The sequence below is a fragment of the Balearica regulorum genome, chromosome 7 (assembly GCF_011004875.1).
Source record: "Balearica regulorum gibbericeps isolate bBalReg1 chromosome 7, bBalReg1.pri, whole genome shotgun sequence".
In the NCBI taxonomy this organism is placed as follows: domain Eukaryota; kingdom Metazoa; phylum Chordata; class Aves; order Gruiformes; family Gruidae; genus Balearica; species Balearica regulorum.
Genome location: NC_046190.1, coordinates 1,124,061 through 1,150,984, shown reverse-complemented (window position 1 = coordinate 1,150,984; position 26,924 = coordinate 1,124,061). Strand labels below are relative to the sequence as shown.

The 26,924-nt window shown below is 49.9% G+C and overlaps 1 protein-coding gene across 4 annotated transcripts in view; it reads right to left on the bottom strand.

Moving 5' to 3' along the window:
* Window positions 1-9,205, bottom strand: part of TCERG1L (transcription elongation regulator 1 like) — an 87,687-nt gene extending 78,482 nt beyond the window's left edge. For all 4 annotated transcript variants that reach the window (XM_075757584.1, XM_075757585.1, XM_075757586.1 and 1 more), the window contains exons 1-3: window positions 8,800-9,205; window positions 7,300-7,446; window positions 6,315-6,495 (exon numbers count right to left, since the gene is read on the bottom strand). In XM_075757584.1, coding sequence (XP_075613699.1) covers window positions 6,315-6,495; window positions 7,300-7,446; window positions 8,800-9,111 — 640 coding nt within the window. In that variant the 5' untranslated portion in view covers window positions 9,112-9,205. The remainder of the gene's footprint in view (window positions 1-6,314; window positions 6,496-7,299; window positions 7,447-8,799) is intronic.
* Window positions 9,206-26,924: the final 17,719 nt, after the last annotated feature.

Sequence of the window (26,924 nt, the reverse complement as noted above, 5' to 3'; positions counted from 1 at the left end):
GGGTTGGTTTTGGGTTTCCCTGCTGCCCGCCCTGGCCTCAGGCACCCACCCTGCTGCACACCCCTCTCTTACCCAATTCGCTGCATCCAAGCGCTGCACAGTCCCCGCTATTAAAAAAACCCACAAATCAAAAGTCCATCACTTGTGATTACAAAGCTGTTTCAGAAACAGTCACTGCATCTCAGCTGATGCTGCCCAAGTGAAAAGAGGTTTAACAAACAAATAAACCCACAAAACACAAAAAAGAGGGAGGTCCAAGTTTAGGGAGTCAGAGGTAAATGTCATACCTGTTGATATTGTGAATATTTGGATTTTTTTTTTTTTAAAATAATTCCCCATAAATGGATAGCAACTGGGAAGATAAGTTACTTTCACTGCTGGTTTATTCATTGATAGGATTAGGAGGCTGTGCACGACAAGCCCCTGGGACCAAGCCCCAGCTATTCTCCTTGCTTGCCCCACCTGGCCCTCTACCCTGTAAAAGGTGTTTCCTGGTGCCACCAAGTCAATCGGACCGATACGCCTGAGCAGACTGGGATGTCGTTCCAGTTGGGTACTTTCCATAGAACAAGAGTATCTCTATAAGAGGAGGAAATGCAAAGCGTTATTTAAACCGAGCCTAGTGCCGGGGGTCTGGGGGGCTCACCTGGCCAATCCGGCACAGCAGTACCCCTTGGCCCTCAGCAGGGTGCACCCTCGGGTTTGAGCTTTGAAGATGGAGACGCTGTTGCTGCTCGGTTAATCCCCTCCTCTCGTTTCTTCATCTCTTACACAATCCAGACTTCACTGAACAGCAATTTACAAACACCCCAGCCCGCCCGCTCGCCAGGGAGAGCCCGCTCCGGTGTGGTGCGGCTGCACCGTGGTTTGGGTGCTCTCCTCGGGTGCCAGGAATTCCACTCCCATTCCTGCCTGCCTGCGTGCAGTGCCCCCCCCCAATGCAGGGCCCCCCCCCCAATGCAGGGCCCCCCCCCCCCCAATGCAGGGCCCCCCCCGGCCCCATCAGGCCTTGGCCCCAGTCAACATTTTAACGGGAGCTTCTATTGCCTCTTGCAGGGAACCTTGTCTTTTTATCAAGCACAGACACTTGGAAGACCTACAGCACACACATTTTTAGCACCGGTATTGACACTTGCAGAATGCAGAAGACTGAGAACCTGCTGGACCCGCTATCTAAACTGCACGTGGTCTGAAGGGTCAGCTGCTGAGCAAGTGAAGCAAGAAAACGAAGCAGTGGATTGACTTCAATAACGTATTTAGCCCAATGCAAAGAAAAGGAAAAAGCTTATTGCCTTTTCCATTTGTAAACTCCAGCTATTGCACGAGTCTGCCAGTAACAGCATCGCTAAGACCTCACTTTCTTGCTCATATGCAATAAATAAAAATACCTGGCTCCTCACGAACCAAAACAGCCTCTGCAAATCACTGAATGATCTGGACTTCTTTATAACGGGGTCTTGGGGCCAGCTAGGATAATCTTACGAAAGGGTCAGAACTACAAGCCTTTCCCATAAACACATGGCATTTTATTTCTATAATTTAAATGGAAAACAACATATCTTAACTGGGCTACAGTTTTCACTTGATTTGGGTAGATAACACAAAAAGCACAAACACTCTGTAAAGGCTGTGATTAAAACCAAGCATTCCCAGAGATTTAATAAAGTGTTCGTCTCTGCAGTGCCTGAATGCTCCACAAATCAAGGGGGTTTCATGGCATTTCAGGGATATTCAAGTTCCTGCAGCGCTACTCTTGTTTTACAAACAGAGAGCCCTTCCACATGCACATTAAATAAAAAAATAAAAAAAAAAAAATCCTGAGAGGCCCAAAACCTGACCCAAAAAAAAAAAAAAATCGTAAGAGAAAGAGCTCCTAACTTTAAAGTTTTGTACAGGACTCCTGGGACTGAAATCCTTCAGTTTAGGAAATACAGAAGGTCGGAGAACTTGTGTCATGTATTTCAAAACTGTTAAAAACCACAAGAGAATGGAACCCAAATTTAACACAAAGCAACGACATTTCTTCATAGATTTGTAACGTCTGAAATTGAAGCTGAAATTGCCTAGAAAACTGTACCTGCACATATATGTGTATATGCATATACATCCTAACACTGATATTTGCTATGAAAAATATTGGCTCAGTTCGGTAAAGGTTAGTGGGATTAAACGAAAGAAAAGGGCACTAATAAGAAGGATCAAAATTTTAATCTATACATGGGATCAGCAATGCTAGAGCAATTTGGTGAAAGAATATACATGAACTTTTCATTCTGGTATTTCTCATTTCAACACCAATGGATGAAAGAGCAAAAAAAGATTGATTCTGAGCAAAGAGACACTGTGGAAATGTAGAGGCAGCAACAAAGCTTTGACTTAGCAGAAAATATTTTCTACTGAAAAATCATTCAACAAAAAAGAAAAAAAAAAAAGAATGAAAATAAAATAAAATACACGATTCTAGTGGAGGGTGTCCCTGCCCGCAGCAGGGGGGTTGGAACTAGATGATCTTTAAGGTCCCTCCAACCCAAACCATTCTATGATTCCATGATTTAAGAAGACTATTTTACTTCAAGGAGACCAACACTGAAAGTCTTCATTCCAGGTTAGATTGCCCCGTTACAAATGAAAAAAATACTCTCAGCATTTTGTTAACGATGAAAAGTATCAGAAGGTTTCCACCTCTTCAGCATCTCCTCCAGCACTCGTGGCTCTGACAAGGCTCCCCGAAGGAGACCTCCAAGAACGCAGTGTCTTTGCCGCAACGCGTTCTCCTGCGGAGACCTCAGCAGCTATTACTGGAGATGTCCATAGCACCAGGGCCAGTACGACAGTCAAGACCAGTAAGAAAATGCAATTTATGTTGAAATGGAGGGCGGGAATCCATTTGAGGACTGTCAAATGTTTCAAAACGAAAACAGATGTTCAAATCAAGGAGTGTAGTAACAGGCCAAGGAGTCACGGCTTTAGGGTGAGGGAGAGGAGATGGAGATGGGATGGGAGGCAGCAATCCTTCCCTGTGAGGGTGCTGAGGCCCTGGCCCAGGGTGCCCAGAGAAGCTGTGGCTGCCCCTGGCTCCCTGGCAGTGTTCAAGGCCAGGTTGGATGGGGCTTTGGGCAACCTGGGCTAGTGGAGGGTGTCCCTGCCCATGGCAGGGGTGGCACTGGATGGGCTGGGAGGTCCCTGCCCACCCACACCAGGCTGGGGTTCTGTGAAATGCTAGATTTTACTTTGCTCTGAGAAAAGTGCAGAAGACAGCATCCAGGTTCCGTTTACCCAACAACCTAGCCAAAGCTCCTCTACCATAAAACCATTTTCATGGTTATTCAGGTCCCCAAATTGCTGCTGAGCAACTGCCCATGACTTAGCCCCTAGAAACTCTTGAGGGTTTTTATTCAATAAGCCATTGGGAAGATTTACAGAAGCGACCTTCGTTTCTACGTGCTTGGCTGTGGCCAGGCCTCGGTTCAGTGTGGCTGGAAGTCCTTACGGCAGGCTGAGGGTCTCCCTGCAGGACTCCTGGGTCTGTACGTAGATGATCTGCTCAAAGCACGATACCCTGAAACGAGCTGCAGAGTATTATGGTCTTCAGTAAGGAGCCCAGTAACGACACTACAGGAGTGGTTCTGCCGGCGTGCCCACAGCCGGTTAGGTTCAGCAGAGGCATTGCATCGCACGGGCGTTTCCTGGAGAGCCAGCGCGATACGGGACCGTGCACACCACTACAGGAGACACTGACTCGCTAACCTTGCATTTCATAGTCACCCTCCAGCAAGCAGAAGGCAAACACGGATTTCAAGGGCTGTAAGCTGAAAGCCATCATCTCAACATCACAAAAGTCACAGGATTTCTTCTGACCTCGACGGGGATGCTTCCCTCGCTCCCCTCACTGCCCAGCCATTGCCAGAGCGGCAGCCCGCCATGGGCTCTGCCACCGGTGGCTTCTGAAGCACTTCTGGGGAACTTCACGTCTTCAAGAGATGACAACACACTTCACCTGTATCTCCTGCTCCCTCCCTCACAGGAGGCTGGAGGAAAGGCTTGTTCTCCAAGGTTTCCCGGGAAAACCTTCTCGAACGCAGCAGTAAGAACACCCGCTTTACAAGGAACCACTGTCGGCGATGCTCTTGAGAGCCAGGAACACCAAACTGCAAGAACGTACCTTCAAACATCTAAAATAGCACCAACAATAGTAAAAGCACCGAACAGCATGTTCTGGGGGGCTACAGCTTTCATCTCAAGGGTGCCACCAAGGGGCCCTGCGGGTGTTCCCTCACCCCACGGGGATGTGCGGAACGCACAGATGCCATACGGGCACACCTGACTCAGGACCAAACCAGCCCTGACCTCATCCACGCAGCAGAGAGCACAATACAGGAGACAAAAACATTCATCCTTTCTCTGCAAAAACATCTAGGCACTGCTTTCCACACAAAAAATGCAGCATCCAGTAGACATAAAGCAAGCTATCATTCCTAGGTGGGAAAATAAAATGTCACTAGTCACTTTAGATACACAAAATGGTAAGTACATAAATTCATGTTTTGCAATATGCGTGAGAATAATAGCTGCTTCCTTTTCTTACAGAAAATAACACCCAGTAGCTGGAGCTCACAGCTGTTAAATTATGTGCATTACCATTCGCCAAACTCTGATGCCTCATTCCTTTATCTTTGTAACATTGCTGATACATTGAGAAAACAATTATATCATTACCGATAACTGTGGAAGGCAAACCTGCCGTAAGACAGGCTTTCAAAATGAATACAGCCACACAGCCTGCAAAAAGCTTATTAACTTCTCAGTTTAAACCACTTAACTAAGCAATTTGCTCTCAGTATTTTTATTATTCTTCATATTAAGTGTAAAGATTATATAGGAAATACTTCAAGCACTACCATAACGCTTCCTAGACGCGGCTTCTGATGACGGCTGTAGGGCACCGACACCGCCATCCTGCAGTAATGCCACCACCGTACACGCTCCCCTGCACCAGCTCGGGAGCTCACGCACGGTCTGGGATGTCACTGGATTACCATCGCTTGCCTCAGTCAGAAATAAGGTTTGGAGAAGGATGGGAAGATATAGAAGGATGGTTGGGGGGTCTTCGTGCTTCTCCCTGCACCTCTCCCCCCCCTCGCCATCACGCCTCTCCATGAAACCACGCTTCGAACAGCGCATCCCGTCTGGGAACAGCTCGAGTATTCCCACGGCACCCCGGGAGGAACGCATCGGTGTAACGGGGTTCTGCCCGCGGCGCTCTCGTTGCAGCGCTCCAGCTGAGCATCGGGCGATTCTGGCAGGAGGGGAAGGCAGCTTTCTGCAACGGCCTGCTAAAACGCCGAAATACGGAACCGATTCGAGCGGTTCAGCGTGTTTCAACAGAGAACAATATTCGCTGCTAATGAATCAGTCTGGCAAACGAACCCAAACAGTAAGGATGTCTTCCAGCACGCTCTCACTGAATCTCTGCATTACCGGCAAAACACAAGAAAACTTCCCGTGTGCTACGCAGCTGCAGAGTGAGAGGTACTCGATGCGGCCAGGACCGAGGTCAGAGGGGCTGCGCTGCCAACGGAACGGGCGTCACCTTCCATCTAACAACGGAAGAGGCAGTGACAGCAAGCCATTAAGAACATCCTAATTCTGAATTTAAGACTGTGTGTCAGGGGTTTAAACATCAGTAGCATTTTACCTCTTAACCTCTTCCGTGAGACAACTGCTATTTCAAATTACTACTGGAACACCAAAATAGAGAGATTCGGTTTTACCGCAACGTATTTTCTGTTCTTTTCCTAGTATAAAGCTAAACTTTTCTGTTAACAGCTGTGACATACTGGAGTTATGCAGATTAACGGAATTTATTTCACAAATATCATCTTGCATAACTGGGTCTTAACAAGATGATGGATCAATCGCTCTTCTCTATGATAGCTGTCTGCACAGACCACATCAAATTCCTAAAATTAGCAGCCAATAGGAGAATTATACCGGAATTGTGTCAGCAATTTCTTGTTTGAAAATAAACCGAGTATGTTGGGAGTGGCTGGCCCCTTCAGTCTGAAAGTCAACAGCCAGTTACGGAATAATCTGTTAGGGTCTTCTGTAACTACACGTGGTCTTTTCTTCCTTTAGAAGTCATTTAGAGGACGAAACGTGCTTTGCCAGCAAGGTTCAGATCAAGCAAGAGATTTTCAGCTGAATGAAACCCTTACTTTAGAGAACGGCTTATGCATCTCTGGGAGATGCATTTAAAAACCAACCAAACAAAAAAAACCCAAATGGAACTACTTAAATATTTATGTCCTACTGACCTGGGATCAGCTGAGGTGCCAACACCACTGTGGGCAGAGGCCTGGAGGCAGCAGCTGGCCTGGCTATAGCCATTGCTACTTGGTTTGTCATTAACAGAGGTTTCTCATTTCCCTGGAAGAGTCGCGATTCCTCAGGATATATCCACGCCGAATCCAGAGCAAATGCATTATTCAAGTATATCTGTCCAGCATAAATAAATAAAAGAATGTTAAGGCTAGAGACACAAAACTCAGAAATAAGAGTGAGAATAAAGCATCTTTAAGTCAATATTACAATGCAGATAGTATCTCAATTCAGGGACAAACTTGCAAAAATAGACTGATTTCTCCTCCATCCATTGGGTGATGCAGCCTCACAAAAAGAAAAGAATCGCTGAAGGCAATCGTGTCTCAGAGACAGCTACTCGGGAACGAGCCCATCCGCAACTCGGAGACACCAGTCGCCTTCCAGCCCGGAGAGATGGGGGCGAGGGAGGGAGATGGGGTAAAGGCACAAAGCCGTGCTTTAATTATTCAGGTAGGCAGATGTGCAGATGTAGGTAACTGTGGGCGGGACAAGGGCACAGGACCGCGAGGGACACACCGTGGTGCCGGCGACGTGGCGGCGCTCGCGGTGACATCAGCGCTGCCAGCGCTGTACCACAGCACCTCTTTGGGGGAAAAAATAGTGGAAGTACCAAGAAGAAAGGGAAAACGGAAAACTCTCATAATCACATCCTATAGTAAAATTAAAACATTCTACTCAACGTAATAATGATTAATAGTAAAGATGTTTTAGTCTTTTTATAACTTCAGAAAAGCGAAGACGTGTAACTGCTGAAGTAGCCTCCCCCGTGAGCCATCCCTTACAACATCCCTCCTCCACGGGGTTTTGCCTGACAAACTACTGACCTTTCGCACGCCTTCGCAATTCACAAAACCCACAGCTCAGATGCTTTGTATACTTTAGCCTTAAAATACTTCAGCGTACCAAGATCAGACTTACTTTGCAGTTCGGTAGCCTTTTATCGATCCAGTTTTTCCCAGCATGAGGTGGAAGTGTAGATGTGTACACAGGTGGAAAAACAGGAACAAATTCCACGCTCGAAGAAGGTGAAAATCCTATGACTGGAGAATGAGCTCCAAATATCCACTGGGGTTGGGGGGGGGGGGGAACCAACAAAACAGGAAGAAAAGTTAACAAAAGGATTTTACCCCGAGTAAACCGATGCTTTTCATGATTTCCCAATGATATAAAAAAAAAAAAAAGAGTACAGAAAATTTCAAACACGTCTCTTTGGTCCGACAACCATTTGTGGGCTTTTTTAGGTATCATACGGTGAGTGGCACGTGGCACTGGCATTATAAACTGCTCTAGAAAGCCATAAATCAGTAGCCTGGCAGTAAAACCAGTACTTGGCTAATGGCTGCTAGGAGCTAGGGAAGCTTGGTTTTTCTCTGCTCAAACAGAATCTCACATACAAAACAAAAACATCACGAGAAAGCGCTTTTAAAATTCGCCTCGAGACAAATGTCGGAAACGTATTTTCTCTGAACTTAAATTCGTTTGGCAAATTGGGTTCCCACAGTAAAACCACCTCTGCAGTTTATTTAAGTGGTCTCACACTGGGGAATAATTGATGTTACTGTTTCATTAGACCCAGCACTACCTATTTTCTGCCTCCCACTCACTCTGCTCCCAAACCACAAGAGACGCTCGTGCTCGAAAAGGCTGGAAATCCTCACACGAAATCGAGCGGATACTACAGGGCTCACATCTCCGTTTCATTTTTACTTCTTTCTTGCAAAAAATATAAAGACGAGGCAAAACTCGGAGTATGGCTTCCGATGTCTCTGCTGTAACAGGACAAAGACTCCAGCCCAAAAAACTCTATTTCAAGCAGCTTTACGACAGCAATTAATAATTGAAATACTCATCAGGGAAAGCACTGACGAGACAGATTGGTCCAACTGACGTGACTCAAACTTTAGCCTTTATCAATATTCAAAACACTTGACGTTACGTATGACTGTATTTCTCCCTTTCTGGTCTCCTCCTGCAGAAAACGCATCCTGCGACCGGCCCTTACCGGGCGACGGAGACGAGCCTCGCAGCAGAGACCGGGCAGACCCTCTCCCAGCCCCGCTCCCTCCCGCGGCCCCACGCCCGGTGGGAGCCCCGCCACACGCCGGGCCTCCGGCGGCGCCCGCCCGGCCGAGCAGCGCGGAGCGGGGCCGCGCAACCCGCGCCTACAGCGCAGCGCTCCGCGCCGAGCCGAGCCGAGCCGGGCCGGGCAGAGCCCGCCGCACCCCCCCGCGGCTCCGCGGGCACCTGTCCCGCCGCTGCCCGGACCGAGCCGCCCCACGGGCGAGCGGCTGCCGGAGGCTCCGTCCCCGGGGCTGGCGATGGGCTCCGGGCAGCGGCGCCGGGAAACTTCTGCCCCCGCGGCGGATGCCCCGCAGAATTGCCACCCCCCGCCCCCGGCCCGGCCCGAGCCGCCCGTACCTGCCCGTGGAGGAGCGCGGCGGCGTGCTGGTCGGCGGCGGCGAGCAGCGGCAGGAGCGGCTCGCAGGGGACGCGCCAGCCCGGGGCGGCCCGCAGCAGGGCGGCGGGCGGGGGGGGCGCGGGCGGCGGCGGCGCCGGCAGCAGCAGCGGCGGCGGCGGGGGATGGGGGGGAGCAGCCCCGGCGCCGCCGCCGCCCACCCTGAGGAGCCCTGCGGCGGCCGGGACCACCCAGGCCCAGGGGGGCGCCGGGGGCTCGGCGGCGGGGGGCCAGAGCAGGGGCGGCGGCCGCTTGGCTGCGGGAGCCGGCAGCATCCTACATGGCACGGGGCGCGGCGGAGCCGGGGCACCCCACGCTCCGCACCGGCACCGCCGCCGAGTGAAACTCCACTTCGCAGCGGGGCGCCGCCGGCTGGCTCCGCCCGGCGCGGGGGGGGGGGGGGGGCGAGGGAGGGGCGGGGGCCGCGCTGGGGCCGCCCGGCGGGGGTGGGGGGGGCACCCGGTAACCGGCCTGGCCAGCCCCGGGGGCGGCCCCCGCCGGCGCAGCGCTGCCTCTGCCGTGGTCCTCGGGGGGGGGCGGAAAAAAAAGGTTTTTCGGGATCGTATCGCGTTGAGGTTGTTCGCCAGCGCCTGGCGTCTCGGGTCCGCCTCTGCTGCGGGGAAACATCGCCCCGGCACTGGGGGGACTCGGGGCTCCCCTCTGGGGCTGCCGGGGGGGAGAGCAGCGCAGGACGGGGCCTCGAGGAGACGGGCGGCATTGCGGAGCGGTCCTGAGTGGGCACAGCACCTCCGCCACCGCTTCCCCGGGCCCCAGCAAGCTCCACGTGTGGCACGGAGCGCAGAAAGCTTCTCTGGGGGACCTGGCAGCAGCATCAGGTGCAAATAACCCATGGACACCCCCTCGAACGAGGCCCTTCTCCTATCTTGGATAGAAATAAAATCCTCATAACACGAATTTGCTCATGCGAAGGAGACGTGCCCGTTACCATTGCTGCTGCCCCCGTTGCTGGAGCTGCTGGAGACAGGCGCTCCAGGTGCCGTGCTGCCTCTGTGGGTGCTGCCGCTGAGAAGGTGCTGCTGCCCCGACACCACCACCACACGCCGTCCAGGCGTGCCCTCTGCTTCTGCCAGGCCGTGGAAGAAGCCTTTGGTAGCTTCTCATTAAAAATTAAGCCTTTGAGGCTTGGTCACAGGTAACCTCGAGCAGTTAGGAGTGAGTCATCATACCCGGTGTAATGATTTGGGGAAAAACAAGCACCAGCCCCTGCAAATGAGCAGCTCCCTTCTCTGGCCCAGCGCAGGCAGGCAGTCCCCAGAGTGAGCAACTTGTTTGCTTGCAACCTGTGGGCTTGTTTCTCCTGCCTTCTCCCTGCTCTCCGTGGCTCCGAGGAGAGGGGAGCTGAGCAAGCCTCTTCTAGCTGCTGACAGCATCACAGCTTCCAGCCTCTCCAGCAAAAAAAATTAAAGGAATGAATAACAGGCAAATGGGCTGAGCCTGAGTTCACAGAAAATACGAACGCTTCAACTTTACGGTTTAAAATCGTTGCTTACATTTCCCTGCCAAACCAGCAGCACTACTCCGGCTCTGCGTCACAGCGGCGCGGTGCACGGTGAGAAAAGGCAAATACCCCGCTGCGCCCGTCCGGGGTTTGTAAATCACCACGGTCCCAGCCCGTCAGAGTGCCGGGGAAACCTTCCTGCACCGGGATGGCACAGCTCTCCGCAGGCGAGCCAGGGGCTTCCTAACCCGCACGGAAGTCAAACGTCTCAGAAATTAATCTTTTCTCCTCAGCCTCTCTAATTTTATTTGGTGGGCAGAGGAATTGGATCTCCCGTGGCACGTGGTAGTGAATAACCTTAGTAAAGGTAATTCCCGAGAAGTTTTGAAATCAAATTATGATGATCTGTGGGTAAACACGAGACCAGAGAAATACATGGCTTACAATTATCCTTAGAGAAATACTGGGAAATACAGATTTGAGTAATCTGCAAAGTGACAGAAATCAGATAAAGAGAAGATCACTTCTAAATGTTTTAGTGCTTGGCTATTTGTTAAACTCAAAAATCACTTCCTGGTCACTGTAAGTGAACAGAGAAACAGAAACATGACAACAACGAGACGAAGAATATAAACCAAAAAAAAATGAGGTTGTTTCCTATGAAATGCAGTGGTCCCTGAGTAGTCTGTTTTAAATGCAATAGTTGCTCTATAAAATACTGAAAATAGCAGCAAAAAAACCCATTTAATTTTATTAGAGGCTGAAGATTTATTTGGGGGAGGAAAAAGGTCGAAGGCGGATTTGAAGAAGCTCAGCCGCTGTGTGTGTCATGTCCCCCCCCTCGGCACTCAGCGCCGTGCCCCCGTGGCTGCGCACCGCTCCCGGTCGGTGGGGGCTACTCACAGCCGCCCTTGCCCAAGGCACGCATCGCTGGCAAGACTTCTCAAGTTAGGGTCTGGGAGAAAGATTGTTTCTTAGAGGACTTTACTCCCTGTGTGGAAACCATGCCTAACGTCAGCCCACTGACCTCACCAAAGGCCGGCCGAGACCCGGCATCCGTGTAACTATTTGAAGCACAAACCAGCGTTGTTGTTTAGACCGTCAAAAACGCTGATTAATAGATCAAAACCATTATCACTTCTTACCGGTGGGCAGTCTTACTAAGCACGTTCCTAACATTAAATGGGACAGTTCGTACGTGTGCTGCAGCTTCAGAAAGTCGCAGCTCACTCGGGTCAGCGGGGCCGGAGGGGAGTTTCTCATCTGACAGACGTGCTGTAGCCTGGCTGCAGGAGGCACACACAGGCGTCAGCTGCTTTTTTTTCCTTAGGCTTCCTTTTCCTGCACTTTAAAAATAGTAATAAAATTATTATTGCCTTCCTCCCTGCAGCTGGGGAAGCGTTTGCGTGTTTCCCATCTATTTGTGTGGCAGGTTGATGACGGACCCACACGCACGAGGCTCATCGTGGTCCAAGCTCAGTGCTCCCACGCTGCAGCCTGGCAGGGGAGGGGTGACGGCAGGGGCGAGGGGTGACAGGGGGAGCGAGGGGTGACAGCAGGAGACAGGGGTGACATCAGGAGAGAGGGGCTGCGTCACCCACCAGAGCCAGGCGATGTTCGCTGCCGGGGCTCTGCTTTTCCCAGCCAGCCCAGAGAGTGGCAGTGATGCCGAGTCCAGCGTCAGCGCGGAGATGGAGCCGAGGCAGCGGCGAGCGTTCGGGCAGCGAGTGCCGTTGCTGGGAAGAACCCCCAGCAGCGGTGCCCGGAGGCGAGGACAGACTCCGCTCACCCTGCACGGCGCTGGTGACGGCTGGGCGCTCGTCGGCTCTGAAGCCACACTTTGCAAAGTGAAAAGGTTCAGGTAAAGTTTTCACATTCTGGACTCGCTTCCCATGCTCATATGCGCAGGATCTGCATCGTGTTCATCTTCAGAGCGTGGGAAGACACCACACCCGTAGAGTGGTGTCCCTAGTGCTGCTTTACCACCTACTGCTTCTTTCCTCTCCCCAACCTGCAGTAGGTTGCTTTGCTCTGGTGGGGGCTGCCCTGAACACACATCTTCCTCCTGCCCAGCCCTTGCGCTCTCCACGAAGGAGAGGCTGGAGGGACGTCCTTGTGTTGGAGTGAGAGGTAACGCGGGGCTGGGTAGTTCCCCGGTTCCTCGTGGAGCTTATTCCCAGCACCCATGGCAATCATGCTGGGATGCTCGTGCTGCTGATGAGCTCGTTACACATTCCTGTGAACCAAGGGGGCAGTTATGGTCACGTTAAAACCTGATGTGCTTGAAATGGCGTGTATCGCCGAGAGCATGGTACAGTAACCCACGTGTGATTTCAGCAACGGTCCCTTCCAGTCACCCCAGCTACGGCGTTAATGACTCGAGGAGTCTCTCCCCAGCGCTCAGTGCTGCGTGAAATTCGTGGCAGTGATGCTGGTGGGCTGGAGATGCCGGTGGGCTGGAGATCCCTGTGGTCCACTGGGGCTATAGAATGGAAAGGAGAGGGGGGAGCAGAGACGTGGTAATAAATATGCAAATATCTGTAAATAAATATCTGTTTTTCATGCTCCTGGTGGATAGAACAAGAAGTACCAGTCCTAAGTGGTAGGAAAAAAGATCTAGTTTGGGCCTTGGAAGATTTTTCTAAGGGTGAGAAAGGGACACAGAAGGGCTGGAGGTTCCTCCTCCAGCGCAGGTCAGGGAACGGGCAAGGAAGCGACCCAGGCACAGCTCCCTGCCGTGAGGCCAGGGCAGCGCGTCCCGTACCGGCCTCGGGGCTATAGCCAAACTGGGAAAACCTCACCTGTCAGCGGAGGGGGCGTATTTTTCACTTTTCATGACAAAAGGGAGAGTTAATAAAAAGGCCATGGTGGAAGAAGAGAGGTGTTTGAGGCATAACTTTTTTCAACAATTGCAACTTCAACTTGGAAGTGCTTTTGGGGGAAAAAAGGCACCTGAGACAATTACTCACTCTCACATCTGGTGGACACATTAGCCCTCAAATGCCACAAAATGTACTTTAGGTAGCCAAAAAGCCAATGTAGCACTGGTATAAAAGTTTTAGACACATCATCCTCATTTTGAAGTCTGAAAAATGGGTCTAAACAACCAAAAAAGGGATCTCTCTCATTAATATCTAAGTTACAGACTGAGGACATTATTAAGCACTTTTCTTCATGCTGAGACAATATCAGGTGATGACCAAACTATTTTACAGAATAGGTGATGCAACTCTCCATTGTAGCACAGTAGCCATCCGTAGGGATAAATTCAATTTGGTATGACACACATGAACAGAAGAGTATCCTGTACCATGATGCAGAAGGCATTATCTTTGGACAGGCTGGATCCATGGGCTGAGGTGAGAGATGTATGAGGTTCAGCAAGGCTCAGTGCCAGGTCCTGCCCTTGGGTCACACCAACCCCAGGCAGCACTACAGGCCTGGGGCAGAGTGGCTGGAAAGCTGCCCGGCGGAAAAGGACCTGGGGGTGTTGGTCGGCAGCCGGCTGAACATGAGCCAGCAGTGTGCCCAGGTGGCCAAGGTGGCCAAGAGCACCCTGGCTTGTATCAGAAATGGTGTGGCCAGCAGGACCAGGGCAGTGACCCTCCCCCTGTACTGGGCACTGCTGTGTTCAGTGTTGGGCCCCTCCCTACCAGAAGGACGTTGAGGTGCTGGAGCGTGTCCAGAGAAGGGCAACCAAGTGGTGCAGGGTCTGGAGCACAAGTCTGATGGGAGCGGCTGAGGGACCTGGGGGTGTTGAGCCTGGAGAAGAGGAGGCTGAGGGGAGACCCGATGGCTCTCTACAGCTCCCTGACAGGAGGGTGTAGCCAGGTGGGGGGTCGGTCTCTTCTCCCAAGGAACAAGCGACAGGACAAGAGGAAACGGCCTCAAGTTGTGTCAGGGGAGGTTTATACTGGAGATGAGGAAACGTGTCTTCCCCCAAAGGGTTGTCAGTCCCTGGAACAGGCTGCCCAGGGCAGTGGTGGAGTCCCCATCCCTGGAGGGATTTAACAGCCGTGTAGATGTGGTGCTTGGGGACATGGCTTAGTGGGGGGCTGGGCACTGCTGGGGTAACGGTTGGACTTGGGGATCTCAAAGGGCTTTTCCAACCCAAACCATTCCATGATTCTATGTAGAACCCCCTGTATACAGGCATATCAGTAGCCACGTATATTTGAACATGCTGAAGTTGCCTGTAGATGATAGCACTGACCACAATCTCAGCAGAATTACATGCTTCAGCAAATTCCTAATAAATAAATTCCTCCCTACTTCTGTGTGCTGTCTAAGCTCAGAGTCCCAGGGAATGAGGTTTGCAGCTGTCTCCGCCAGCGTCTGCCTCTCAGGTTAAACTGCTCGTTTCATACCGTGCAGAGGGGCTGGAGCAAGAAGAGGGAACGTCCTCGGCCATCTTTGGCCATCTTGGGCTGTCTGAGAAAGCAAGCGTGAACACAAGCAGATTTTTTTTTTTTTTTTTTTGAGGTACTAACCCACCTGATTCATTCCTTCACCGCAGTGCAGCAATCGGGAACCCCATCTTAGGAGCTCTTCTTTCTTCCCAAGCAGAGCTGTCAAAATATCTGGCCAAACAAATGACCTGGCGAGGTGATTATTCTGTTGAGTTCTCTCATAACAACATAGACTAATGGTCTGTCCCTTGGGTTAATCCTTATCTGCTGCATTAGTCATTTGTTTCCAACAGCGGTAAATAGCAGATATTTCAGAAATGTATCAAATAAACCCTCTATGCAATACCATACTACGAAGGGAAATGAGCTTGAGTCCAGCTAGCGATCAGTGTATAGTCTGTGGCGTGAGGATTGATTGTTCTTACGGCTTTTATTCTAGCTAGCAGAATCACAGATGCTATTTTTATTCTCCTATGCAGCTCATCTGAAGCTTTGACAAATCCTCCTTTTTGGAAATGGTGGCTACCAAGCAGTAGTCCCTCTGTACCTGGATAGAGGGATTAAACCCCGGCGCCTCAACCAGTCAGGTTCTCGTGTGATTTGGTGGCCAATGCCCGTGCCGAGGAGGAGCTGCGCAGCACGTGTGAGTGGTGGATGGTGGAACAGACTGCGCTGCTCCCCAGAGCACACGTCAATCCTCCACCAAACAGAGTTCCCAAAGCAAACACATCAAACTGCAGAAAAATCCCGCAGTAAAATGACCTTTCGTTTCTATTCCTGTAATGTGAAATACCCGATCTCCAATCTGATTTTTGCTAAATTCCATTGATTTCCATGAGCCCCATTTCAACCCCATTAAGAGGAATCACAGAAATAGGAGTGAAATTAATAGTCGCTTCAGGGCAACAAAAATCACTACAGGAAAACATGCATGGTATGTAACTCCAACCTTCCTAGGAGCCCTTTTTCAGTCTCTGGGGATGATGAGAGCTGCCTGGAGACACCTGGCTCCCCAGGAGACCTTCCCCAGCTCCATGGTGGGAGGTGACCCATGGCAAACCTGGCGGGGCAGTCAGAGCAGCACTGCCGAGTACCCAGAGGACACAGACGCCTTTGACACAAAAAGTCAAACAGCAGAGAAGAGTGGTTAAACACGGGGAGGGACTTCAGGAAACATCTAAGTGAAGGGATGTCCCTGCTTAACAAGCCCCGGAGTAAGAGATTATTGATACTGAAATGAGCCGGTGTGAGAATGAGAGGCAGAGGAGCAAGCAGCAGGACTTGGCCATGGCCTGGAGACCTGACGGAGCAGCTGAGGCTTTGCGGATGGTCCTGTCACCCCGGGGACTGTCCTGCAGGTCAGCACAGCCCTCCGCCAGCCTGGGAAGCGGGGCTGGTTTACAGCTTACGGAAAGGCGAGGGTAGAGAACCATCTCTGGGTGGGGAAATGGGTGGAGAAGCAGTGCTCCATCCCCAGCCTGCCCCAGCAGACATCAACATCTTCTGCTGGTCAGAATCGACCGAGTCCTCGTAGTGCTGCTGGGGATTTCTGGATCTGCTCTGCCATTGACACTTTTCCATTTCCAAGTCAGCCATTTGTTCCTCTCTTCAGAACTGCCAGCCTTTGGGTTTCGTGGTGGCCCCGCCAGGAGATTATGGCTAATCTTGACCTTGCTGGGTGCTGCATTAACCCAGCGGCAGTTTGAGCAGCTGTCAGAGAAGGACGCAATTGCACAAAAATGATTAATTGGAAAATTAAGCTTCAAAATGTGAATTTCCTTTCCATTGTACTTCAATCAATTTGTTTTCTTATACAATATTCTTAAGGGGTTTTTTAATACAAATATGGAGTTATTGATACCAAAATTTCAAACTCTGGCTATTTAGGAAGGGAAAACAAATGAGAGGCTGCTGCCCTTCAGTTGCATGGTCAACTGAAAGCAGGAGCATGGAGGGGACAGGCAAACATCTCCTGCCAGGACTGCTGGGACAGCTAAACCTATTTGCTAAAATCCTAAATTTATTCTAATTCTCTCGGATGCAGAAGTCAAACGTACCTTTTTTTTCTTTAAAAAACGAACAACTAATGCATAGTCCAGAGTAAAGCTCTGCAGGGTTTTGCATATAGGAAGATCAATCCAGGCAGCTAAGAAAAGAAACAGAAAGGCGTTCAAACCAAGAGGAATATATATATATATATAAAAAAAAAAAAAAAGGCATATTTTGTATGCTCATGCAAGAGACTAAGTTGCTGGAAATATTTCCCTTTTGAATTGAAGAGTAAAGAGCACAGTCATTTGCGGCAAGAGTTGCTTTTTACCTAGTCAGATGGAACACACCTCTGGTCTAATTTTAACCCTCTTTCTTTGTAGCTATTCCCAGTTCCACCCCCCAGCGGCAGAAGGATAAAAATGCCCTGGGATGAAGACATCTACCTCTGGCCACCCTTTGTCCCAGAGCACTCCTGAGAACACACACAACTCACTTTGAACTGGGCCTTCCTCTGAAAGACTCCAAAGAGTTTCCACGCTAGTTTGGGACCAAGCAATCCCTGGATCACCCCATCTCCCCTCTCCATCCCGACAGATAGGTGCGGACAGCTAAAACCCGAGAGAGGAATGCTCGGTGCGCAGCTGGAATTTGTGCGGCGCGGTCGGGGCAGCGGTGCTGCCCTCAGGCACCACGTGTCGGCCGGTGGAATTGAGAAGCGCAGTAGCTGCTGCTGGCCAAGCGTTACGTGAAGGGAAGGGAAGGGAGCTCCTCCCTGATGTCAGGGAGCGGGTATGAGGGAAGAGCTCCCTCCCAGCCACGTACGGTCACCTCCCCAAGTACAAGCACTGCTGAGGGAAGTGCATTGACCCGGTGCTGGTCCACAGGCTCAAGAAGGGCCATAGGGTCTGTCTGTAGGAGGTACTCCTGGTAGGCATTGCTGACCACAAGCAGAAAGAGACAGGTTTCCTTATTCCCTCCCATCTTTCAGAGCCTACAGCTTGTCTGGAAGGAACCTGTGGATCTCAGAGGAGACATGTTGCAGCAAGGTAGCCTTCTCAGAATCAGGTTTGCACCTTCTTAGTCCTCCAAAATACTGAGGCACACGCTTAGCATTGAAGGTTTGAAGAGAAGGTGTTGGATTGTAGCTGGTACACCCCAGAAGAGAATCAGTAGGGGTGTTTTATTTTTAACTTTTCAAAAGAAGGATGCTTTCCTGATTTACATTCTTCAGCCAACACTGAAAGCCTGGAGGTCTGGTCCTCTGCATCACCATGTGTCTCCCATGCATTTCAGGTACCTTAGGTAGCTAGGAAGAAATTTGGAGCATTCCAGGTTCTCAGTGAAGTCAGATCTATGAATTCGCTCACAATAACTTGCTTAGAAATTAACTGTTTCATGACTTCCAGCACAGTATGTATGTGATAAGCTCAAAACATCTAGCTAGTCAAAAAGCTGTGGATTCCAAAACAACAAACAACAGATGGTGCCATCTCACATCTACCTACTACTCTAAGGAGATACTTGATGGATAGTCACATGAACTCCCTTGTAGAAAGACTAACAGTAGGGTTTATAGTATAAAGAATCAATTATTTCTTTTGTGCCCATGGATAGCTAGTTTATCAATAAAAGGTGAAGAGCAGTAATCAACTCTGCAATCTGCACACTCCATAACACTAGCAGGGCAGGCAGAAGATACCGGAGTCCAGCAAAAGAGTCTGTCACATCCTCAGCAGCTTGTTTACTTACTCTCAAAGGCAAGTTGCATTTCATCCTGGAGGGATAAAAAATTGTCCTCTCCTCACTGCTGTAGACCATTCAGCATTTTAACACTGTGGTTTGCACGGAAGTTGGAAGAAGAGGAGTTTTCGTATCGGTTCTTGCAGTCCTAAACAAGCATTTGTTATTGTTTAATCAGTTTAGAAAAGATCCGTTTTCCAGAAAAGACACGGGAGCAATACTGCATTAACTGATAAGGCATCAGACAGCAAAACAGCCCCACAGCTTATCTGATAGTCGCACGGCCCGTCCTGAAACCTGCTTTATTCAAACTCAGCAGTCAACCTGAGAAATAACGGGAACAATAGGAACGGCTCTGAAACGCAGGTAGCACCAGGAACAGCAAAAAATGCGGTCAGCTTCACGGTGGGCTGGAAACAGTCATTCATCATATCGTGTCTTGTAAAAAGTCTTCAAAACTGCCCCCAGGACACAATTTTCTGTCTCGGAGCTGCTGTTCCCAGCACGTGCAGCGAGTGCTGGTCCTCGAGGGACGGTCGTGTCGTTCACCAGGCAAGGAGGAGGCTCCCGGGTGCAGGCGCGATGCCCCGCAGCACCGTTCTGGATGCCGAGTGGGAGCGTGGGGAAGGTGCTGCACCCACCCACCGCACTACTGCCGTACACAACGTGCACCAAATCAGTCGGTGAAAAGAGACAGCGATGTTTCATGCCAAGGACAGACTTTTCCTGAGGCACCTAATTATCATCAGCCCACGCGCTATTTTCACAAATTGCTTCGAAGGGCTTGTTGCAAAGGCAGCGTTATGAGACAGTTGGTTACACTGAACTCAGGTTATTTAAAATACATGAGGGGAGGGAGGGTGAGTCGTGGGCACTTAGGTCTCTGCAGAAGGTGGAAAATCATCACTACCTCTACTTTTTATACATTATTCCAAGGTACAAATACATGGGTTTAGCTTCTTAATTAGGTGTTTTACCTCCCCATGTTAACACAGTTATGTCAAAGCTCATTGCAAGTTTAAAACTTTATCAGCCAAACAACTCCATTTTTATGAGCTTTATCCTCTTTGTACTAACTTTAATAAACTTTTGTTACCTAATTATTTCTCTTCCCAGATTATTGCTCCTAAGTAACGTCACTATTATTCTGGATTCAGTGGTGGAGGCAGCACACCAGATCACATACTTATCTCCAAAACCACTTTGGGAACCAAATGTGGAAATATCAGTGTCAAGTTACAAAAAAACGTACCAAGACCTAATTATTCCGTCTGGAAACGTTCAGCTTTAATTTCTCCAACATTAAATCCCCCGGTATTGTTCTTCAGTCACTCAGCTGTAATGGGTTCTGCTCCGCTCCCGGAAGAGCATTTCGCAGCACTTTCAGGACGGAGCTCTCCCGGTCTCTCCTTATTGCAGCTACTTCTGCTGCCACCTAATTACCCATTTCAGGGATGATTTTACTTTGCACTTGGCTGTTAGCTTAGGCCATTTATTCCACCCCCAGGCCCTTCTCCTGCAATTCGGGACGGCGAGCGGCAAGCCTTCGAGCAGGGCTGGATGCTGCATTTCGCCCACCCTGTGCCATGAGCTTTCCCTGCCGTGGCACACGCGTGTGAGCAGGGATCGCCCCGCAGCGGCACAGCCACCTTCCTCTGTAAGCAGCTTCAGGCCGGATAAAAGGCGGCTGGTTTCCACACGTGTTAAAGTGCACAGCCACTCACTTCGGAACGAGGTAGAACGCAAAACCATTCTAAAAACAAACGCTTGCGTTAAAATCCCTGCGCCGAGCTGGGCGCGTGTGCTGTCCCCCCAAGCAGGCCATGCTGCTGTGCACGGGAGGCACTCGAGCCCGAGAGGAGAAGCGGGGTCTGCCAGAAGCCTCCAGTGCCTGGGAAGTTCTCTGGCCAAGAACAAAGCCCAGTCCAAGCTTCTCCGGCAAGTGCTAAGCTCCCAGCTATTGCACGGTAAGCAGGTACCAGCACGCTGGGCGCAGGTACCAGCACCCTGGGCGCAGACACCAGTTCTATCGCACCGTTTGGGTTTGGGGGCAGGACTCGGTCCCGCCGCCTTGGGTAGCCCCCGTCACAGAGGAGCAGTGGTGCTCCGTCCCCCAAAGGGATCAGAGCATCCCCCCGGCACTTGGGTCGCGCGGCTCAGAGCGGCAACAGCCCGCGGCTTCCCACGCCTCCAGTGAGGGGCGGGAGGAGGAGGAGATGCTGGGGAGGGTTCAGGAGGCTTCACCCGACTCGTCTCTTGGATCCAGTTCCCAGCCCTGGTGCAGGAACGGGTGAGGGGGGAGGCAGGCGATGGCGCGTGCCGCCGGGCACCAGTACGCGGAGGGCAAAGGACAGATCCTGCATCCAGCCCCATCGCTCCCCGTCCTGGATCCGTCCCTGCAGGGCTCTCACCCGCCCACCCACAGAGGCAGCAGGTTCGGTCCATCGGCCGCAGGGCTCGGGAGCGGCAATGCCTCCCTGCCTTCACGGGGAGCCGCCGGCTCAGGATGCAGTCACCGTGTCAGGATAGGGTCCAGCACAAAGCAAGCACTGATCCAGGCGAGCGAGCGGTCAGGCTGGCGAGGGATGCAGAGGAGCTGCTCTTGGAGAGAGAAGCGTTGATCACCCCGTTTCACACCGGTTGTGAGTAACATTGAGCTGTGGCTTTCAGCCTTTAAAATTAGTGCAGAAAACACTATAAAAAGTTATTTTCTTATTTCATAAGAAGAAACTCGTTGCTCGGAAAGAACTTATGCTAAAAACTGCAGAAATTATTAAATCATCTTGTAAAGCAGCCAAACATGAATTTCTAGCTTGAAGATGCCGCTGATGTTCCCGCCCACTTGCAGAGACACACGTGCGGGTGGGCACGACTGCACGGCCCCAGACTCAAGGGCAGAAAGCGCTCGACGCAGGGCAAAGACAGGGAAAGGTTATGCAAAGTGGTGGAGTAGTTCTATTGTTTCTTTTTTGCTAGGATTTTTAATAGGCAAATTACTGCAAAAAATAAAAATAAATTAATTTCATGTACACTTTCGCATGCAGTTTCTAGGGGCGCTTTATCTCCCACTACATGGCATTGACTTGAGTAGCAAATACAAAAAGTTATTGCCATCACTCAGGCTCAGGCTGAAGAAGATCATCCCATCCCCCAGCACTGCCGTATTTCTCCGGGCCCTGCCAGGCAGCCTCCCCTCAGGTCTGCTCAGGCTGGTTTTAACTCCGGTTTGCAGGTCTGCTTTTCCTCCTCTGAGATGCTTAGGCTGATTCCGCTGATTTCAAAATCTTATACAACATTTTTGGGTTGGTTTGTTGCTGTTGTTTGTCAGCTAGCCTTTGGAGTTCGTCTTCCCTCTTTATTTCCCTGACACTTTGGTCAATAAAAAAAACAAACAAAAAAACCCCAAACAAAAAACCCCTTCAAGGACTGATTTTATCTCTGTCCACAGAAGGTAAATGCATGCTCTCTCCTCTCCAGAGATCTCTCTAAGCTGTGCATTTCTGTCTTTGGGTTGAGCATTACCAGCATCATAACTTATTTATGTTTTGCTCAGCTGAAGAGGACAACACCTCCGGTGTTAAAAGGAAATACCGGAGGGCAGAAGCGAGCACTAGTTTCTCTCTTGCCTTCTTCCCTTCATTACAGCCAGAGACTCCCTCTGATCCCCGCTTTCTTCTCTCCCTGCAGTGCTCTGGGGAACGACGGCTCCTCAAAGAGCACACGCTCCCGCAGCCGGGGCAGATGCTTTTGCTGGTTTAAGGCGATATTCCCAACCGATGCTTCTTCACAATATGTCGTTCATGTCACAAGCCCAATTTGTGTTTTGTTCGCTGCGTGAAAAAAATCATTTTGTTGAATAATAACCTTCCTTGTGCGAGAACTTCTATTTTCAAACCGGTCCGTGGAGCGGCTCATCTCTTAATGAGTTTTCCTACGGGCTACAAGCTGACATCAAGAACCTTCTTCACTTGGCTTCTTTTACAGAAGGATTCGTTGCAGATGCCAGCCAGCTGTCAGGTGCAGAAAGCAGCAAAACCACTCCAGAGACGCGGCGATGCAAGATGACCTGAACGCCAGCGTGTTTGAGGTCACCCACAGCGACATCCCCCTAACCGAGAACCAGCTCCCCGTGGGGAAGATCTCATGACATCACGTTTTAACGTCACGTTTACATCTGCCGCTCGCTCGGTGAGCCCACGGTGGCTGAAATTCAGCCATGGGAAAGCACGACGCTCACGGACGGCTTAACCTGAGGCTGCAAGACCAGACGGGACCACGCGACACGGTGCTTTGGGCTGGGGCCCAGCACCAGCAGAGCTGGAGTCCTTGGCGGACGCCCGTGGGATCCCATAAACACCCACGGTACTTCCCGCAGCAGGCGGTGGCAACCCCTGCAATAGCTGCCTGCTTGCTCGCTCTTCCCCTCTGTTCCTGTTTCCTCACCCGTCTTAACGCGTTAAGGAATAAAGGAGCCGTGGCACCGCTCTGAAAACCACGCCGTAGGTTCTCCTCTCGAAACGTACACCAACAATGATTTCACACTAGGTATGGTTGCAAGGGGATGTTTTTTTCCTTGTTTATTAATATGATTAGACAAGCTATTTGACTGTTTCATCTTTCATAAAGCCATCTACGTGTTTTTCCCCTCTGATAGACCTGATCAGAGTTCGTAAAAAAAAAAAAAAAAAAAAACACCACCAAAAAACCCCACACCAATAAGCACACACCAAACCCAAAACAAACCCAGGCTTTGCTGCAACAGCTTTCCCCTTCTGCAGGAGCACATTTACTTTTTTTTCCTGAAGTCTTGGTAGCAATATCACAGAAGTCTATTATTTTGCTTCCAAACACTTACTTCTGCTGTGCCAGATATGCTTTGTAAATTATAAATATGCATCCGGCTTACCTAAAAAAAATTTGTTGGCCCAAAGTATTTCTAGCTAATCATTATAATTAGACTAAGCATTACTGCATTCAAATCAGTCCTTTTTGTTCAAGTAATAATGTCCTTTGTTATTTCATGAATCCATAATAACACTTTCCTAACTTTATAAGATTAGCTGTTAGAAAACACTCAAGCAACCTGGGCTAGTGGAACCGTGGCAGGGGTGGCACTGGATGGGCTGGGAGGTCCCTTCCAACACAAACCAGTCTGGGATTCTATGTTTTAAAGAAATACATACTAAATAATCATTGAGACAGAATCCCAAATTATTACTTTCTTCACCTTTCAAAAAGCAATGGTTATTTTTAATGTACGAATGGGTATGATCTTAAATTTTCCTAAGATGGAAAGAGGGAAAGATGGAAAGACAGGGACAGAGAGGAATATTTCTAAGCAGCTTTAAAAAGAAAAATCAGTTAACACAGGTTTTTGGAAGGAATACACATCTAGGTATTGCTCATTAAAAAAAAAAAAAAAAAAAAAAATCACTGTTACCACTCAGTAAAGACCTGTGACCAACCTCGTAAAGCAGTTTAGTTTTCCAGACACCTTGAGGATTGCAAATTTAAGACAAGAGTAAAAAGACTTATATTGCAAAACAAACCAAAAAAAAGAACGTGGTGCCTGGCACAGCAGCAGACTCGTCGTGCATTTCTTTTCCGAAGGACAGAGGTGGGGAAAACTGTCTGCTTCGGGCTTGGGCTTTAAGGGAGACTAATAACGACTGAAATCCTCTCTTCTTATTAGAAAATTCCTCTGCTCTGTTTAATTTAAAAATAGCCTAAGCAACTGCTGGTAGCACTATTCTACAAGGGAGGGAAAAAAAAACCCACAAAAAAAAAAAAAACCCACCCAGGTTTCTTTTCAGGATATTTTTGAGCTGATGAAAATTGAAAGAAAAAGAAGTACTTTAATGAAAGCAAAACTCAACTGACAAGCAAGCTCCTGGAGGGAAAAAGTAATCAATTCAAGAGGGTCCTGCTGGTAGGTGACAATTACATCTTCCACAGTATTTCTCCTTGGTAATTGAGTTCTGGGTGTCTCTTGTGACCCCATGTAAAAGTGGGGGGGAAGGTCCCTGAGCTCACCACAGTCTTTTGTGTGTTTGTTTGGGGTTTCATTGGGGTTTGGGTTAAGTCCTTCTTGAGTTCTTCATGGGGTCTTTCAGGGAAAACTCAATATACTAATGGCCTGTTTGAACATGCTGGGGTACGGGTGGACATGGTGGACGGAGATCAAATGGATTGCCCAGTAGCTTTCTAATGAAAAAAAAAAGCCCAAATACAGGTATTTCTAAGTGGCATGGCCAACCTTTGCAATAATACAGTTAGCAGAGCATGAGAGGTTAATGCCATTGCTGAAGAGTTATTTATCCACTTAGGTAATGCTGTGATTAACTTCACGGCCCATCTTCTCCTGAGCGCTCCCGTTAAAAATCTTTCCATATGTATGGCAGTGAGCCAGCAGAACTCAAAAAATTTCTCGTCAGGTGGGGAAAGTGTAATGTTTCCAGTAAAGGCTGCCACTTGCCATAGGTAAAGGTTTTCTGAGCTCAGCGAAGCAGCTCTTTCACTAACAAATTAAAGACAAGTAATTAAAAGTGCTCCCTCCCCACCCAGCCTGTAACTCGGCCATGAGCATCATCCCTCAGGCTGCACCCAAGGTGAGCCGGACTCCTCCTGGCCCAGGGCTGGCCCAGGGATTTAGTGCTGAGCGCCGGCCCCCGCTGCCCGGTCAACATGCAGGACCTTGGCTTTTGGAAGCCTCGCTGAGGTCCCCAGGGAAGGGACAAGTGGTGGTACCTGTCTCCGTCCGTGGGGGACGCAGCACAGGCGTGTCTGTGCCGCATCACCCGGTGATGCAACTTTTGTATCTCACCAGCTCCTGCGTGTCTGAGCAGTCTGAACTGAGCGGTAGATATTAAATATCAGAGCGCTTCAAACATTGTAGTTACCCGTATCTTTTAAAAATTTCTCAAAATGTCAGTGCTACTTCCGCACTCCTGTGCGGTCCCTCTGAATTTTCCTGTTACTCTCTGACGTCACTTTCCTGTTTTACTTTAAGTCTGGCAGTTGTTTGTCCTTTGGCACGAGCGGGGCAGATGTCCCTGCCCGCGATGCCATGAGTGATGCTGCTGTCAGACTCTCCTCATCTCGCACTTCAGCAGCCCTGGCCAGGCCACAGCCCAGCTCACTCCGCACCCCTCAGGCCTTATTTTATTTTCACCTCCGCTTACTCCACATTACACACCTTAGGAAAGATAGAAAGTCTTGTGTTTATCCATTTGGACAAATAAATGTTCAAAGTCTTTGCACTGGCTCTTTTTCATTCTCTAGGAGCTGTAAAGACACCCAAACATTTAACCGCAACTGGCTCTGGTTCCTCAAATCTCCTCTGAGATTTTAACAGCGAGGGGCAGTTTCTTTAGCTCCGCAGCCCATAGCGAAGCTCAAACGGCCCCCGCGCAGGACCAGGAGATCAGCTGGCGATGCTGCGCTGCCCGGAGCGTGCAGGGCTTTATGCAGGAGCTGAGCATGATCCTGCAGCAATGGGAGAGAAAAACCCCAACGCACCAAACCAGAAAAAAAATCCCACCGGTCCTGTGGCAGGGACACGTAGCATCTCACACAGCTTCACTTAAAACCGGTAACATTAATGCATTATCAAACTCTCCAGTTTGTACAGTTTCTGTAGCAAAAACTGCCAGAAGCACAGAACATTTCATGCTTTCATCTTCCAGAAATAATTTGACAGTACTGGAAGATTCGATTGCTCTGATTACATTATTATTGTTTGTTGAATACCAATAATAGCAGGCTTTAAAAAAATAAAAATACTCTTTTCGCTACTTTGTAGCAGCAAGATGTGCTGTGACGGGCCGTCGTGGGGGAGACGTGGCACTTCTCATGACTTCCAAAGCGGGTGTTGGTGACCGTGAGTCCACGGGAGCCACCAGTGCTCCGCTGCCAGCCATGGTGGGCTCTGATACGGGGCCAGAGTCTGTCCGTGGAGCAAGGAGCTCCACGACGATGGAGCATCCCGCGGCATCAACGTTGTGCTTTATGCCAGTGGACTCCACTCCTCCAAACTTCATGCACCGAGCAAATATGCCAAGTTGTTTGTTCGGGTTTTTTTCTTTTTCATCTACTAGAAAGTCTTCCAAGCCATTAATTTTAAAGAAATTGGCTGTTTCCTACAGCAAAAGTGATGTGCCTGATTAATCTCTAGATCCCTCATATCAGGGCTTTGTCATTAGGCAGCTTTCTTTCGTACGCACCACTTACTCCCGTAATCAGATAAAATTGCCAAGCCGTGGCATTAAGGTAGAGCGCTGCTCTCCGGCTGCCGAGCTGATGTCCAAACGACGGGTGCTGATGAGGGTAATGGTGCTTGTAGGAGCAGCAGCGATATTTGTGTAGTCCCATGAACGCACTATTCCTTCTGGGGCTCTGCATGCGGAAGGGCGGCTGGGAACTCCTCTTGGCCTTCTCTCTTTTTAGTAGCGAGGCTTTTATCTGCGTTTCTCAAACGACAACGTAGGCT